The sequence below is a fragment of the Kogia breviceps genome, chromosome 11, assembly GCF_026419965.1.
Source record: "Kogia breviceps isolate mKogBre1 chromosome 11, mKogBre1 haplotype 1, whole genome shotgun sequence".
Lineage (NCBI taxonomy): Eukaryota > Metazoa > Chordata > Mammalia > Artiodactyla > Physeteridae > Kogia > Kogia breviceps.
The window spans coordinates 92,773,326-92,788,287 of NC_081320.1; the positions used below are offsets into that span (position 1 = coordinate 92,773,326).

The 14,962-nt window shown below is 48.1% G+C and overlaps 1 protein-coding gene across 7 annotated transcripts in view; it reads left to right on the top strand.

The window, feature by feature from the left end:
- The window catches only part of NBAS (NBAS subunit of NRZ tethering complex), a 333,351-nt gene extending 322,980 nt beyond the window's left edge, over nt 1–10,371 (top strand). For all 7 annotated transcript variants that reach the window (XM_067008085.1, XM_067008087.1, XM_059078230.2 and 4 more), the window contains one exon: nt 9,942–10,371. In XM_067008085.1, the coding sequence (XP_066864186.1) occupies nt 9,942–10,217 (276 nt within the window). In that variant the 3' untranslated portion in view covers nt 10,218–10,371. The remainder of the gene's footprint in view (nt 1–9,941) is intronic.
- The last annotated feature ends 4,591 nt before the right edge of the window (nt 10,372–14,962 follow it).

The window sequence follows — 14,962 nt, forward strand, 5'->3', positions numbered from 1 at the left end:
CATTGGGTTGTAGAAAATAACAGCAAGATGTTTTGTACCCTTCACCCAGTTTCCCCAAGTGGAAACATCTTGCATGACTATCGTATAATTATCACCAAGATGTTGACAGTGATACAGTCTCTGGACCTGATTTGGATTTCACAGTTTTACGTGCCCTCGTGTGCGTGCGTGTGCGCGTGTGTGCGCGCGCGCGGGCGTAAAGTTCTGTGCAGTATTGTCCCCTGGAGATTCATGTGACTACAGTGAGGACCCGGAGCAGCCCCATCACAAGGATCGCCCAGGCTGCCCCTTAGAGCCACAGCTGCTCCTCCCTCCCCCACCCGCCCAGCAGCCAGTGGCAGCTGCCAATCTGTTCTCCATCTCTGTAATTCTGTCGTTTCAAGAGTGCGATATAAACAAAAAGAAATTACTATAATTTATCATTGCTCTCCCAGCACCATTAAAAAGTCATGTTTTACTTTTCTAAGGGAAGAGTTTCATTGGACCTTTTTGCAGGGCTCCTGTCAGGCTATTTTATTTTTATTTATTTTTTATTTTTTTATTTTTTTGCGGTACGTGGGCCTCTCACTGCTGTGGCCTCTCCCGTTGTGGAGCACAGGCTCCAGATGCGCAGGCTCAGCGGCCACGGCTCACGGGCCCAGCCACTCCGCGGCACGTGGGATCCTCCCGGACCGGGGCACAAACCCGCGTCCCCTGCATCGGCAGGCTGACTCTCAACCACTGCGCCACCAGGGAAGCCTATGTCAGGCTATTTTAAATCATACTTGGTATTACAGTAAAAAATACGAAATGTTGGCTTTCTTTTTTTGTGTTTATTTTGCTATTCACTCTGTCCATTACTGGGGGGCCCTGAGTTCATCAGTGACTTGTTTCTGCCCTTTTGGTTGTTGACGGTAATTCCTGTTGACATTAAAAACAAAAACAAAAAGAAAAAGCATCTGTCAAAGGAAGTCCTCTGATGGGCAGTTGTTCCTGTACAGTGCGCGGATCCAGGCAGAAAAACGCCTCCACTTGCTCGCTGATAGCTTGTTTTATTCCACTGTTTGTTATAAGATACTGACAGCTTTATAGGTGTTTACATTTAAAAGGATGCTACTGAACGCTGATGCCGGAGATTATACCAGCTTCTCCTCCAACAGCGGTGCCCACGTCTCTCTCTAAGCTTTTCTGAAATTGCAAGCCTCTGGTGTTCGGCGTGTCCTTACAGATGGCCAACAGCCTCTTTCCTAGGCCAGAAATAGAAAGGCCTTCTTAAGGATGACGTCGCTGATGAACAACTAAAAACCCTGGCGTGGCCCTGACTGCCAGATCACCCTCTCCATCAGCCTTGGTGAGATTTAGAGCTCACCTTCACAACCTTCTTCTCTCCAAGAAGTCTATTCATTGCTGGTGGGTTTGAATCTCACCTCTGGGATACTTTGTACCAGGTGGAAATCTCTTGACGACTCGTTCCATCAAAGTAAGCGGATGTGTATTTACAGTAGCTTCATAGACTGAAACATGTCCCGATTCATCATCCAGACGCGTGGTGGCTTCTGCCCTTTGCCGCTTTGTCCTTCTCAGCACTGCGCAGTGCCTCTGCCCCGACGCCACATCGCGGGGACTGTCCCGGACCACATGCCTCTTAAAAGAATCATTCATGCAAGGGTTTAAGACCTTTGGCGCCTAATTAAGTGTTTCTCCCCGAAGCTCGTAATAACTGTCTTCCGGTACCAACTGTGCCAGGTGTTATCATAGGAACATCCTGAGCTTCCCTTTTTAATAATCCTCTGGAAAGACACCATTCTGGTTTCGCAGATGAAAACACTGAGACTCAGAGGTCACACGGCTAGTAAGTAGCCTGACCTGAAGTTGAAACCCTGGATCCAGCGTTCAGAGCCTGTACTTGACCACGCCGCTTCTTTTGACCTAACCTAGTGGGCTCTCTGATATTGGACACGGGTTATCTCCACAGGGAAGTGAACTTGTGGAAACCATCTTGAACCATGCAATATCAGCACTGAAGAGAGGAGCGCAGAGCTAGTTTGACAGCTTGCCCTGCGCAGGGCTTCCTTTTGCAAATCCGCTAAGTCACTGGGCCCTGGTCCAGCCCGGCTAGAGGCGGGGAGCCGACCACTCCCTGGGTGCTCTGTGCTGTGCTTTGAAAACCCTCGTAAGAGAGCAGCACCTCTAGAGTGAAGGCTGCAGCCTTTATCTTGAACGTGTGGCTCTCAGTTCTGCCCGGTGCAATTGCTTGCACAACACAGCCCTTCATGGTTTCAATGAATGAGATTCTTATCTCCTTGAATTTTGCCGTGAAGGGACTGGAACCTACCAACATTACTCACAGTGGCCAGCGTCTAGGCTGGAGGGAGAGCTTTAAAGATTCTCAGGAAAGCATGCTTGGATTGACAGGTTTGCAGTCGACCCTTGAACAGCACAGGGGTGAATCCACGTGTAAGTTAGGCCCGGCCCTCCGTATCCGAGGCTCCTCTGAATCCACATCTGAGGTTCCTCCACGTCTGTGGACTCAACCGACGAGGAACTGTGCGCAGTGCTGTAGTAGCTCCCACTGAAAAAAGAATCCACGTGTAAGTGGCCCAGCACAGTGCAGACCCACGTCGTTCAAGGGCCAACATGGATATAAAACCGGGAAGCCTGCCTTGCTTTGTTCCCCCCTTAACTCCATCCAGATTTCCAACAAGGACCTTCCTGGTGAGCATCTGTCCCCGCTGTCGCGCTCCCGTGATCTTGCCTTCTCGCGTTGAAGTCGGGCTCACACATGTCCCTCCCGGTCTCGGCGTGCTGTGGTAACAGGCACCTTGGGCTGGGCTCCTAACGACGCTGTTTGGTGTCTGCAAAGCCCTTCTTTTGTTTCGGCCCTTATGTCAGCTGGTTTTCTTCTAAGCGTATCCAAACCAGGTTAGGCTGAAGCGATCCAGTCATGCAAAGAAGGATCAAGTGAGTGTTTTCATGTATCTCTTACAGATACCAACTGACATTAAACTGACCTATTTTTTTAACGTCTTTATTGGAGTATAATGGCTTTATTAAACTGACCTATTTTTTTAAACATCTTTATTGGAGTATAATTGCTTTATAACGTTGTGTTAGTTTCTGCTGTATAACAAAGTGAATCAGCTATAAGTATGCATATATCCCCATATCCCCTCCCTCCCACCCTCCCTATCCCACCCCTCTAGGTGGTCACAGAGCACCGAGCTGATCTCCCTGTGCTATGCGGCTGCTTCCCACTAGCTATCCACCCTACGTTTGGTAGTGTATATATGTCCATGCCACTCTCTCACTTCGTCCCAGCTTACCCTTCCCCCTCCCCGTGTCCTTACGTCCATTCTTTATGAAAGTGACCTATTTTTACAATCACTGTTCTTTTGTCTCTTTTAGTACCAGGCTCTTTTTCTCAGAATTTTGGGCATCTCTCCGTATCTCTAAATACCATTTTAACTTGTACATACCTAGGCATGTTGCTTTCACCCATCTTCCTTCATCCTCAGCTGGTAGTTGGTCTTCTCAGTGAAGGAAGCTCTGCAACAGAATATCTCCCAATCGTCTCAGCTGGTTGCCTCTAGCGACAGGCAGCTCACCTCCCTATGGGCTAACCTATTAGATTTCTAGACAGCTCTGATGGGTGGCTGCCTTACTTAGTGTGAACAGACGTATGAAGTACCATTGTGCATAGGCTGGTACCGTGTGCTGGAATGAGGAATGGGTAGGACATTTGTAAAGATGAAATAAAATACACATCCCTCTGTGTAGAGGAATTATCTCGTCAGGAGATTGATATATGAAATAGTAACACAAGGAATTAAGCAAAGTAGAAAGGGGGCAAGTACAAAGTTTGGAACTAGCCAAACTCAGGGCCCCAGGATGGGTCATAGAGGTGACCAAGCGTGAATCTTCAAGGATTCTCTCCCATTGTTAGCTCCTCAGCCAGAGGATTGTCCTAATTTTGGATTTAGAAGAGGCATGTGTACTACTAAGTCCCATGCCAGGGGTGGAGCTAATGATGTGTCGAGAAAGGGAGTCTGAATGTCATGCAAATAAATAGAGAAAACAAAAAGTTACCTGCAGGCATTTTCCTTATGCCAAGTATACACTTCTGTTGCCCTTTTATTTTTCTGCACTTGTAGCTGATATATTTAATAACTTTTATTAGTAAAAGTATATGTAGCAGTGAGACAGATATCCTTCCCTAAAGTAAACAGTGAAATAATATTAAATAATCTTCTTTAAAGAAATTGAAATGAGGTCCTGCATGCATTAGGCTGCTGGGATTTCAGCTTCTCTCCTTACTGTAATTACTCTTAGCTTCGTACAGATCCATAAAATCAAATATTTAATTCAGAGAAGGTTCATTACCTATTGTTGAAACAGGAATTAAGCAGTTAACATTTTAATGGCTTGGAAGACAGTAGTGCTTTGTGCTTTAATAAGTTTTTTTCCCTAAGATCTTCAAAGTTTCATTTATTCTCAAAAATTAATCACCAACCAAAAAAAAAAAAAAAAAATCACTGACAGAGAAGGCAAGCCTTTTACTCATTGTATGATATAGGTAAGGCTGCCTTCTTCTTCTATGCTTTATTCCTGATTTGTTTGACTGTAATAACTCCCGCCATTTACTGAACTTGAACTCTATACCAGGCATTGTGCTAGGCAGTTAAAAACATAGATTATCTCAACCCCTGTCTGTTGTGTGTATTTCACATGTGGAAACTGGGGCCTGGAGAGATTATCCTTAACAAGGTCGTACATCTATGTAGCTAAAAAGCCGGGATTGGAAATTGGTCTCTCACCCAAAAGCCTGTCTGCTTTCTCTTTGCAAGACGACTACTTCGTACTCTAATTCAAAGTTATTTGATCAGAGGAATTAAATCAACTAATCTTCCTGGACTTCTCACATATTTCTTTCAAACATCCAACTGACTCCAAAAATGACCAAATATATTTTCTTCCTTAAGCCCTTAAAGCACCAATCCAGCCAATGTCAGGGATGCGTGATTTGCCCCAGACCGTACGCCAGAGTGATTCCCGACCAATTAAAAAGTTAAGATATTTTTTAAATCAGAAAATTATATATATGTATATGTATATATACACACACACACACACACACACACACATACACATACACGCATACATATCAGATCCTTCAAGCAAGTATAGCTTCTAAGCTTTAAAGCAATAGGAAAAGGATCATAAAGGAACAGATCCTTTCCTGATGATATAAAAATGTAAAACTTCTACAAGACAACAAATAACCAAAACAGAATTGCAAACAACAGATTAGAATGTCCATTATATCAATAACTAAAATCAAATTTAATGTTTAAGTTAGACAAAGAACTCCTTCACATGTGGAAAATGACGTTGAAACTCCAGTTAATGAGCAAAGGATTTGATCCTTCCCACGAGAAAAAATAAAAATGACAGGAAATGTATGGAAAAAATTCATTCTTGCAAATAAACAAATTGAAATAAAATCATCTTTGAGGTACCTATGCATATCTCCTGAATTAGCAAAATGAGTTTCTTCTCAAAATAATAACATCCAAAGCTGAGAAGTTGGCAGTGGAACTGACACACCCCTCCCCTGATAGCACCACTGTGAGCTGGACGGCCCACGTCACTGTGCGACCGCACCGCTCTCACGTCCTCAGCCAAAACTTGTTTCAGATGCTTTGCCATAACGAAGTACCGCAGACCGGGCAACTCACACGCTAGAAATTTGTTTTTTTGCAATCCTGGAGGCCCAGAGTCCAAGATCAAGGTGTCGGTGGGATTGATTTCTTCTGAGGCCTCTCTCCTTGACTTGTAGATGGTTGCTTTCCCCCTGTGTCCGCACGTGGTTGCCTCTGGGTTTATGTGTGTGTCATCTTCGCTTCTTATAAAGACACCAATGAGACTGGATTAGGATTCACCCAGATGACTCATTAAACCTTATTCACCTCTTTAAAGGCCCTGTCTCCAAATACAGTCACATTCTCATGTATTGGGGGTTAAGACTTCAACATATGAATTTGGGGAGATACATGTCATCCCATAAGACCCCAGTTATACCTCTCCTAATAATTTATTTTAAGGAGATAATTCAAATAAAGAAAGGATGTGTGTAGAAACGATTCACTTGTAGCGTTTCAATAATATCAAATGATTATAAACAGCTTTTTATAGCAGGGGGAGTTAAATAACTCGTTCAATAGACTACTTTGCATCCATTAAACTTTTTAGGAATGAAAACTGTGTGAAACTAGTTTTTAAAAATTCTCAACATATGAGAAAAGTAGGTACAAATGTCACAGGATTGATTGTGAAAATATATTCGCACGTGGATAATTACTGGAGAGAAAAGGAGGATAAAATCATTTTCTTGTGGTGATCCTGATACAGACTTCTTTGTTTTTTTAAAACGATTTCCATGTTTTTCTTTTTATTTCAAAAAGAAAAATCAAGTAGGTCAGAATGAGTAATCCTAACTGGTAAGACAGTTGTCGGCTTCTGTGGTAGGTAGTACCAGATGATTAGTGGCTTAAGTTAGGATTTTAGTCGAAGACGAGAGAAACAAAGACAAGCTGAGGCTTGACAAATGAACGTAGCAGCGCCGCGCTGTCGCGATGATGCCAGGAAATCTGTGCGGAGGAGGAGGACTCAGGCTGGCCTCGGGGCCCCTGAGGCAGGCGGCTGGGGGTGTGTGGGGGAGCGGATTCGGCTGCCCGTGACCTCGGGCAATCGTGGGCAGTCCTTTCCTTCTCTGACCCTCAGGCTCCTCTTCGTTGGAACGGGTCCTTAGAAAGGCCTTCTCTTACTTTCTGTATTCTTTCATTCTCTGTTTTGTCCCAAAGATGTACAGAATAAATGTCCCTGCAGTGTTTTCCTTGCACGTGACAATTATAAAGTATACTCTGGCCATTCTGTACCCCTTGCAAAGAGCCAGGATCAGGTAGAAGGCCGGAGAAAGGAAACAAAGTCAGCCCTTTATTTTCCCCGCATTTGATTATGAGGAGCTAAACCAGAATTTCCCCCGCGCCCTCCCCCGGCCGCGGCCCAGGCTCAGTGGAGGTCTGCGGTCTCTGCCTCTGCCTCTCTCTAGGGAGCCTCTGAGCGGGCCAGGACCACAGGGGCAACGTCGGAGTTCACTTCCATGACTTCAGCCTTAGGCTTCCTCGGCCGGGATAGTAGACGGAGAGCTTTTGGAGGGTGGACACCCACCCCGCCTTAGGACACGGGCAGTCACCCGACAGGCACATCCAGCGGGAAACCAATTCTCAGGATGTCATTGCGCTGGAGAGAAGCAAACAGAAGAGAGGATCAGAAGAACAGCATTGACAGAACCCCTGTCGCTTCCTCGAGCTGGAAAAATTCATCATTCCCTTTCTAGGAGCCTTTCAGGCCCCCAGAGGGAGGGGTCGTGAGTCAATAGAAAGAATAATAAAGGTGTCCGAGCCTTGAAGACTTATTCAGGGCAGCAAAGAAAGTCTCACCCCGCAGTGTTTGGACGCTGAGACTTTTATCCACGTATCTTATCAAACACTTGCCCGTAGCATCCTGGCACACACTGTGTTCTCTCCTGGAGGGTTAGGTGGAAGGGTTCTTCGTTTTTAACAGTGAACCAAACTGACAGCACGCACAGCAACTCGGCTGGCACTCGTGCGCGCGTGCTCACACGAGCGTGTGTCGAGGCCGCGGCGTACCGTGAACGGACGCGAGCTCTGGGGTTGCTCATTCTTCCCGTATATATTCCACAGATCTCGCTGAGCTCCTCGCACGAGGCCCACGCTCTTCTGGGCCTGGGGCTGCAGGGTGAACAGAGGACGCACCATCTCTGCTCTGGAGGAAGGAGCTCGTCGTCTGGGTCGGGGGGGGAGGAACAAGCAGTAAATGCATGGACTGGTCAGAGCTGAGGGCTCCTGGGCAGCTCACCGTGTAGCAGCCTTATGGGGCCTGACACAGGGCTCTGACCTCACTGAGCCTCGGCTTCTGCATCTGTCAGCTGAGATCCCAACTGTCTTAAAGGGCTGTTTCAAGGCTTACAGAGAAGGTGCCTCAGTGGCGCGTGAGGGCCTCTCAGCAAGAGACAGGCACCGTGATGGGGTTCAGGTTCTGGTTCCCTACTCCGGAGCAAAAGACAAAGGAGGGAAAGAAGACGTGCAGAACCTTTGTCAGCAGCCCCCGGCGGGGAGGATGGAAAGCTCTTCTGCCACTTTTCAGCAGCAGAAAAGCTGGTCTTGTACCAGTTGCCTTTGTCGCCACCTCTAAAAGCGAAAGCGAGCAAAAAGTGGGAAATTGAGTCCAACCTCGGTGTCTTCCAGAGGCAGAGGTGGATGAGCGGGATGTAACTGTTGACGGAATGGGAGGCTGAAGAAAAGATGCCCAGAGTTTGCAAGACTCTTCAGTTCCGAGTCTAGAATCTTGTTCAATCACGTACGTGACTGAGCACTTTACAAAAATGTGACAGGTTTCGGTGAGGTAGGTTCATTCGGCCATTTAACGAGTGCGAATTAAACTGGATGCTGAAATGAAAGGGCTGCAGCCCCCCGTGCCCTCAAGAAGCTCCCAGGGTGGTAGGAAGGCAGCCAGACCAAGCACCGTAATACAGCCCGGAGAGGCGTGTGTACGGCGTCCTGGCGTGTGGGGCAAGGGGGGTCAGCTTGGCCAGGAGATCTAGGGGGAATGTCACCAAGAAGCTGGCACTGGAGGTGACATCTTTGTGGGGTTTTGAAGGATCACTGGTTGGTAGGAAAGATAGGCACCGTCTGGTAGTGGGCAGTAACTTTTATTCTCAGAACCTCTTTTGTTTTAATCCTCGCAGCCAGTCGACACCCTTGACCTTCTTGTCTCCAGTAGCCTTTCCTCCTTGTCACAGAACACTCACGCCGTGTACAGTTACTTAGTAGAGTTGGTCCAAACATGAGATAATTGGCTTTGAAATGCCACATTATTTCTGTGGTTACTACACCCAAAACTATTAAAAGTGCACAGTGACATGAAGTAGAAGCTGTCGTGAAGCTGTTTTATGACATCCCAATGTAAATGAGAAGCTCTGAATTTTGGTCTGTGATTAGTGTTGACTTGATTCCTTACGAAAATATGGACAATAATAAAAGAGAAAAATATAAGCTAAGTGTCAAAGCCATGGAGAACCACGCATAGACCAAGAAGATAAGACGAGGGAGAAAGTACAGAAAATATGCAACTGAAAGAGCACAGAAACCTTGTTTTAAAAAGGTGAGCTTGGTGCTGAGCTTTCTAGAGGCTTAAGCAAGAACAACTTTTAAACACCTCCTGTCGGTTATCCTATTCACAACAGTGGGGTTGATGCCTGTACTCCCTCAGTGGAGTAGAAAAGGGGTTTTCTTGTTCCGAAAAGAATTTTTTTCACAGGGATCTACATAAAGGAGAGGTTTGAGGTTAAAGAATATGGACCATATGGTGAAGCACAAATGAAATGGTAAATGTGGTTGTTAACAAGCTCGAGCTTTGAAGTCATGACTGACCTAAATTCAGGTCCTGGCTCCACAGTTTACCGACCACGATGTTAAGCCAAACTCTTAACCATCAGTTTCCTAATCTGTGAAGTCAGGAGGTTAAAGTGCTGGCTTCAGAGGGTGGACCGAGAGGACTCGGTGAATGAGGACATGTCCGGCATTTAGCACAACTTTTGACACTCGATGTGGGAGCTGCCACTGTGAGCCCAGGGGGTCTCGGTACGTGGCCGTGTCTTACGTGAAAAGGAGACCAGGTCTGTCATCCCGTGTGTGAGACGCCAGAGATGCTCGTGCCCTGTGGGTGCTGCTCGGAACAGGCGCTGTCAGCCAGGGTAAAGGGGTTTCTGATGACAAAGGCAGAAGGGCAGCGCCCAGCACACCAGCGGGGATGTGTCTGTGTCTGCTGGTGGGGAGTCAGCAATGCCCGCCCCTCACGTCTGCCTGTCTTACTTCTTGCAGGTGAATGATTCAAACTGCGACCGAGAACTTCTCTCCCTGCTCCTGGACGCCAAGCTCTTGGTGAAGTGTGTCTCCACTCCCTTCTACCCACGTCTCGTCGAGCACCTCCTGGCCAGCCCCCAGCAAGGGCGCTGGGATGCAGAGGAGCTGGCCAGACACCTGCGGGCAGCCGGCCACGAGGCCGAAGCCGGCTCACTCCTCCTGGCCGCGCGGGGCACCCATCGGGCCCTGAGGACCTTCAGCACAGCCCTGGGTGCGGCGCAGCACTGGGTGTGAGCACGCCCGCCCGTGGCCACCGCCGTCACCAGTCTCAGCTCCCTGGGGGAAGAGCCTCCGGAGCCCAGTGCTGTTTCCAGAGGCAACATGTGTACCTGTCAGTTGTTCTCAGTGGTTTCAGCGAATTGCAAATAAAGCTGTATATAAATGATGAGCAAGCTGCCACTTTTTTTTTTTTTTACTTTTCTTTCTTTCTTAATAGCGACTGGTTAACATACTTTCCTACTAAGAGAGACTGGACTCTTCTTATTTATTTATTTTTTAAACCATCTCTTCTGATAGCATACAATTAATACAGTGTCTAAAACTACAGTTCAGGCCATTGGCTGTGGTGGCGGTGGAAGGGGAGAGCGTGTGCAATGGCCTGGACGGAGGAAGGATGGACCTGGAGTCACGTCTCGGGTTAGTTATGCAACTTTGGGCAGAGTACTCTCTCTCGGAGCCTTAGTCTGTCCTGTAGAAGATGAGAGTTGTGTTATTTATCTCACAGGTTGCTTTGTGTCATGTGAGGCTCTGTCAGATACTTAGCAGGGGCCCAGGAAATGTTACCTTTCCCCCCGCTTCACTCATGTAGATGAATTGTGATTTGAAGGCCACAGGTCGATGATGATCGATACCGGCACACGAGGGCTGCCTATTGATTAGGGGCCTGCAAACCTATCACCATCTCCGCAGAAGGCTGACAGGTTTGCATGTCCGTAGAACCTCTGTAACCGGGGGGGTGGGCTGACAGAGCCAGCCGGGATTGGCTGTCGGGGAGGTCACTGACTAACACACAGCCAATCATAACAGGGGCGTGGATAGCAACACCCTTGGGAAAACCAACACAGAAAGGGAATTCCCTGCACAGGACCATAAGGACCCCAATGCATAACTCGCTGGCGCTGGCTTCTGCTGCAGAAGTGTGTGCTTGAAGGTGAAGGTTCTTGGCTGGAAGTCCTGGGCTTAGCTCTCGTGAAAGCCTCACACCAGGTTCAACCCACAGCAACTACCCCCAGGCAGCAGTTGGCAGGGAGCAAACTCCATGACTAAAGGACCATCGGAGGATCCGTCTGATGCACACTGGTCTTTACCACGACCCCAAATAAATATTTGGAGAGAGAGAAGGTGAGAGAAGGTGGCCTTGTATTCATAAGCATGTTTAGTCTAGATAGATAACGTCATCTAGGACAATCCTTTACTACAATGAATAATTTTTAATTAGTTTAAGTAATGTGGAAAGGCTGCCCCTGGTCAATTTCCATATTGCTGTCAGAGCCAGTGGGCTGAGTGTTATGTGGCTCACTGAGTGTTGTTGACATGTGGCATGTTGGGACAGCCTAGTCTCCACCTTTCCTCCCCACACTCCCACCAATGCCACACACATACCTGGTTGGGTCCACCCTCTCTGTAAGAGTAAGTTTGCTTCACCTCACTTCACCTGTCATCATCACCATCATCATCACCATCATCATCATCGTCATCATCACCATCATCATCACCGTCACCATCATCACCACCGTCACTGTCACCATCATCATCATCATCACCATCACCATCATCATCATTAACATCATCACCATCAACATTACCATCATCACCATCATCATCATCACCATCACCATCATCGTCACCATCATCACCATCACCATCATCGTCACCATCATCACCATCACCATCATCATCATCGACATCATCAGTAACATCACCATCACCATCATCACCATCAGCATCATCACCATCATCATCATCACCATCATCATCATCAACATCATCACCATCATCACCATCATCATCATCGACATCATCATTAACATCACCATCATTGTCACCATCACCATCATCAACACCATCACCATCACCATCATCATTAACATCATCATCACCATCATCACCACCATCATCACCATCACCATCATCACCATCGTTACCATCACCATCATCATCAACATCACCATCATCATCATCATCACCATCATCACCATCCTCCTCCTCCTCCTCATCTTCATCACCATCATCACCACCATCATCTTCACCATCTCTGTCATCACTGGCTTCATTTCATTTCTGCTCCTATGGGTGTAGCTAGAGTCTCCTGTCACTGAAGGAAGACTTACTGCCATAAAAGCTCACTCCACTGACTTCTGACCAGTTGTCTATTCCAGGATTGAGTTCCTTGCCTGAACCTTCAACAGCACCTGGAATCTGGGAATGGCTTGTACAAGCTTCTGAAATACTTCTGAGGAAAAGGCTCAGCGTAATTCTCCCAAATTAGATAACATCTGTCCAGACTGACCCCCGAGGTCACAAAGGTCTTCCTAGAACTGAGGTGCTACCAGCTGTACAGATGGCATTAATCCAGCTAGGAAGCATGCCTACTGGCAACTTTGGTTTTCTCTAGCCTTACAGGTGACTTCCATCATTTCAACTGATTGTAAACAAAGGAAGCAGTATTCTGAGATAACATAGTCCATTTCAGTGGAATCCATCCAGAGATGTTTTTCTTCTAATTGCAGCACTAGAGGCCTTAGACATCAGTATTGCATCCCGACTGTATAAAGCTATAAATGAGGCCCAGAGGGTGCCAGGCCAGCAGTGAGTGTGGGTCTCCACATCCAAGCCACCCACCCCAAAATGCTTATGAGGAAGGGATTCCCTTGTATAACCTATGCCGCTCTGATCTGACTCACGGCCTTGCTTATCAGAAACCAAATTTCCAAGATTTGAACACTTTCTATGTGGAAAAAAAAAGCAAAGAAATGGAATAATTCCAGATTCATGTCAATTGCCTAAATACTCTAGAAGACTGAGTTGGTCTTTAGAATGTTCTGTTGGTATTTAGATGCTAACCATAATGTGAAAGAAGTAATATGTTGTCTTTCTTTTTTTTTTTTTGTGGTACGCGGGCCTCTCACTGCCGTGGCCTCTCCCGTCGCGGAGCACAGGCTCCGGACGCGCAGGCTCAGCGGCCATGGCTCACGGGCCCAGCTGCTCCGCGGCATGTGGGGTCTTCCCGGACCGGGGCACGAACCCGCGTCCCCCGCATCGGCAGGCGGACTCTCAACCACTGCGCCCCCAGGGCAGCCCCTGGGTCTTATCTTTTTGGAAAGAAAACTGATTACCATCAATGTAGCAGGAGAGCATTCAAACGCAGTTTTGCCCTATTCTTTGGAGAGAGGCTGCCTTTTTCTCCAGTTCACTGTACACGCAGCCACTCTCTCCTGTCATTTATCTCCTACAGCTGGGGATTTAGTATCTTTTTTTTAATATAAATTTATTTATTTATTTATGGCTGCATTGGGTCTTCTTTTTTTTTTTTTTTTTTTAGTTTAGTTTTGGCTGCATTGGGTCTTGGTTGCTGCATGCGGGGTTCCTCTAGTTGCGGCGAACGGGGGCTGCTCTTCGTTGCCGTGCACGGGCTTCTCATGGCGGTGGCTTCGCGTTGCGGAGCACGGGCTCTAGGCGCGCGGGCTTCAGTAGTTGTGGCTCGCGGGCTCTGGAGTGTGGGCTCAGTAGCTGTGGCGCACGGGCTTAGTTGCTCCGCGGCAGGGGGGATCTTCCCGGACCTGGGCTCGTACTCGTGCCCCCTGCGCTGGCAGGCGGATTCTTAACCACTGCGCCACCAGGGAAGCCCAGTATCTCTTCTTAATAACTACAAACTCATAAACTGAAGATGGCTTTGAAAACGGGAGAATAGGAAAATAGAGTACTGGGCGCTCACGGGTTTAAGAGGAAGAAGAGGAGGCTTCCGGTTTGAGGATCCGTCCTTGGGATTTTCTCTTCACCACCAGAGGGAACCATGAGACGCGGGGCTTGGTTTCCTATTGTTCCAATCACGCTGCAAACTTGGAGAACAGCTCACAGCTGAGAGCTGCGGAAAGAGGCGCATCAAACTGTGAGGAGTGAAATGAAGACCAGCTCGGATTCTGAAGCTGGAGGTAAATCCCTGGAGGTGGGGTCTCCTGCCCAGTGGTTGTCGGAGTTCTGGACGGGTGCCTCGGGCTCAAGAAGCGGGTTTCAGAAACCAAAGCCCTGGACAAAGGTCAGGGGGTGAGAGAAGCTGAAGGGTGTGAGATTCACCAGCCCTGGAGGGGCTCTGGGGGTGGGGGGATCCTGATGCGTAACTAACCAAGCCCGGGAGATGGGTTTCACTCTCCGACAGGGACCCCTCAGCCTGGCTAATGGAACTGTGTTGTCTGGGCCAGCAGCCTGCTTGTTGCGGAGGCAGCGAGGTTTATGAGAACCTGCCGGACGGGGTCAGGGATCTGGGTTTGAGAGCCTACCTTGGCTAATTTATGACCCTGGCAGCGTCACTCCTTGGCTTTCTCTGTATCTGTTTCCTGTCTACACCTCTCGGCTGCTGTGAGGCTCAGATTCATGGGGGAGCTCTTCCTCCGGGACCTGGGGGCTGGGAGGGGTGTCAGGATGAGGCGCCCGGCTGGAGCCTGTGAAAGCTGTGCAGAAGGTCCCTGTCTAGCCGCGTGCATCTGCACAGGTGCGGCCAGGGCGTAGTAGCCTCTGGTACTCTCTTTGGCACTTGAGTAGTCAAGGGCTCCCCACTGCACCTGAGTTGGGCTGAGGATTTAAATAGGCATTCGACTGCCTGAGGATGGCGGCCCTGGCTCCTGCCCCTTCAAGTTGCCCCGTCCTGTGGCAGAGCTGCAGGCCAGTGGCTGAATGGCCCAGGCTCAGGAGCCAAAGCCACCCTGTTCCTGGGAAAGAAGTGCCACCCAAACCCTGCCCGTTTCTCTCTTACGAAAGAGATT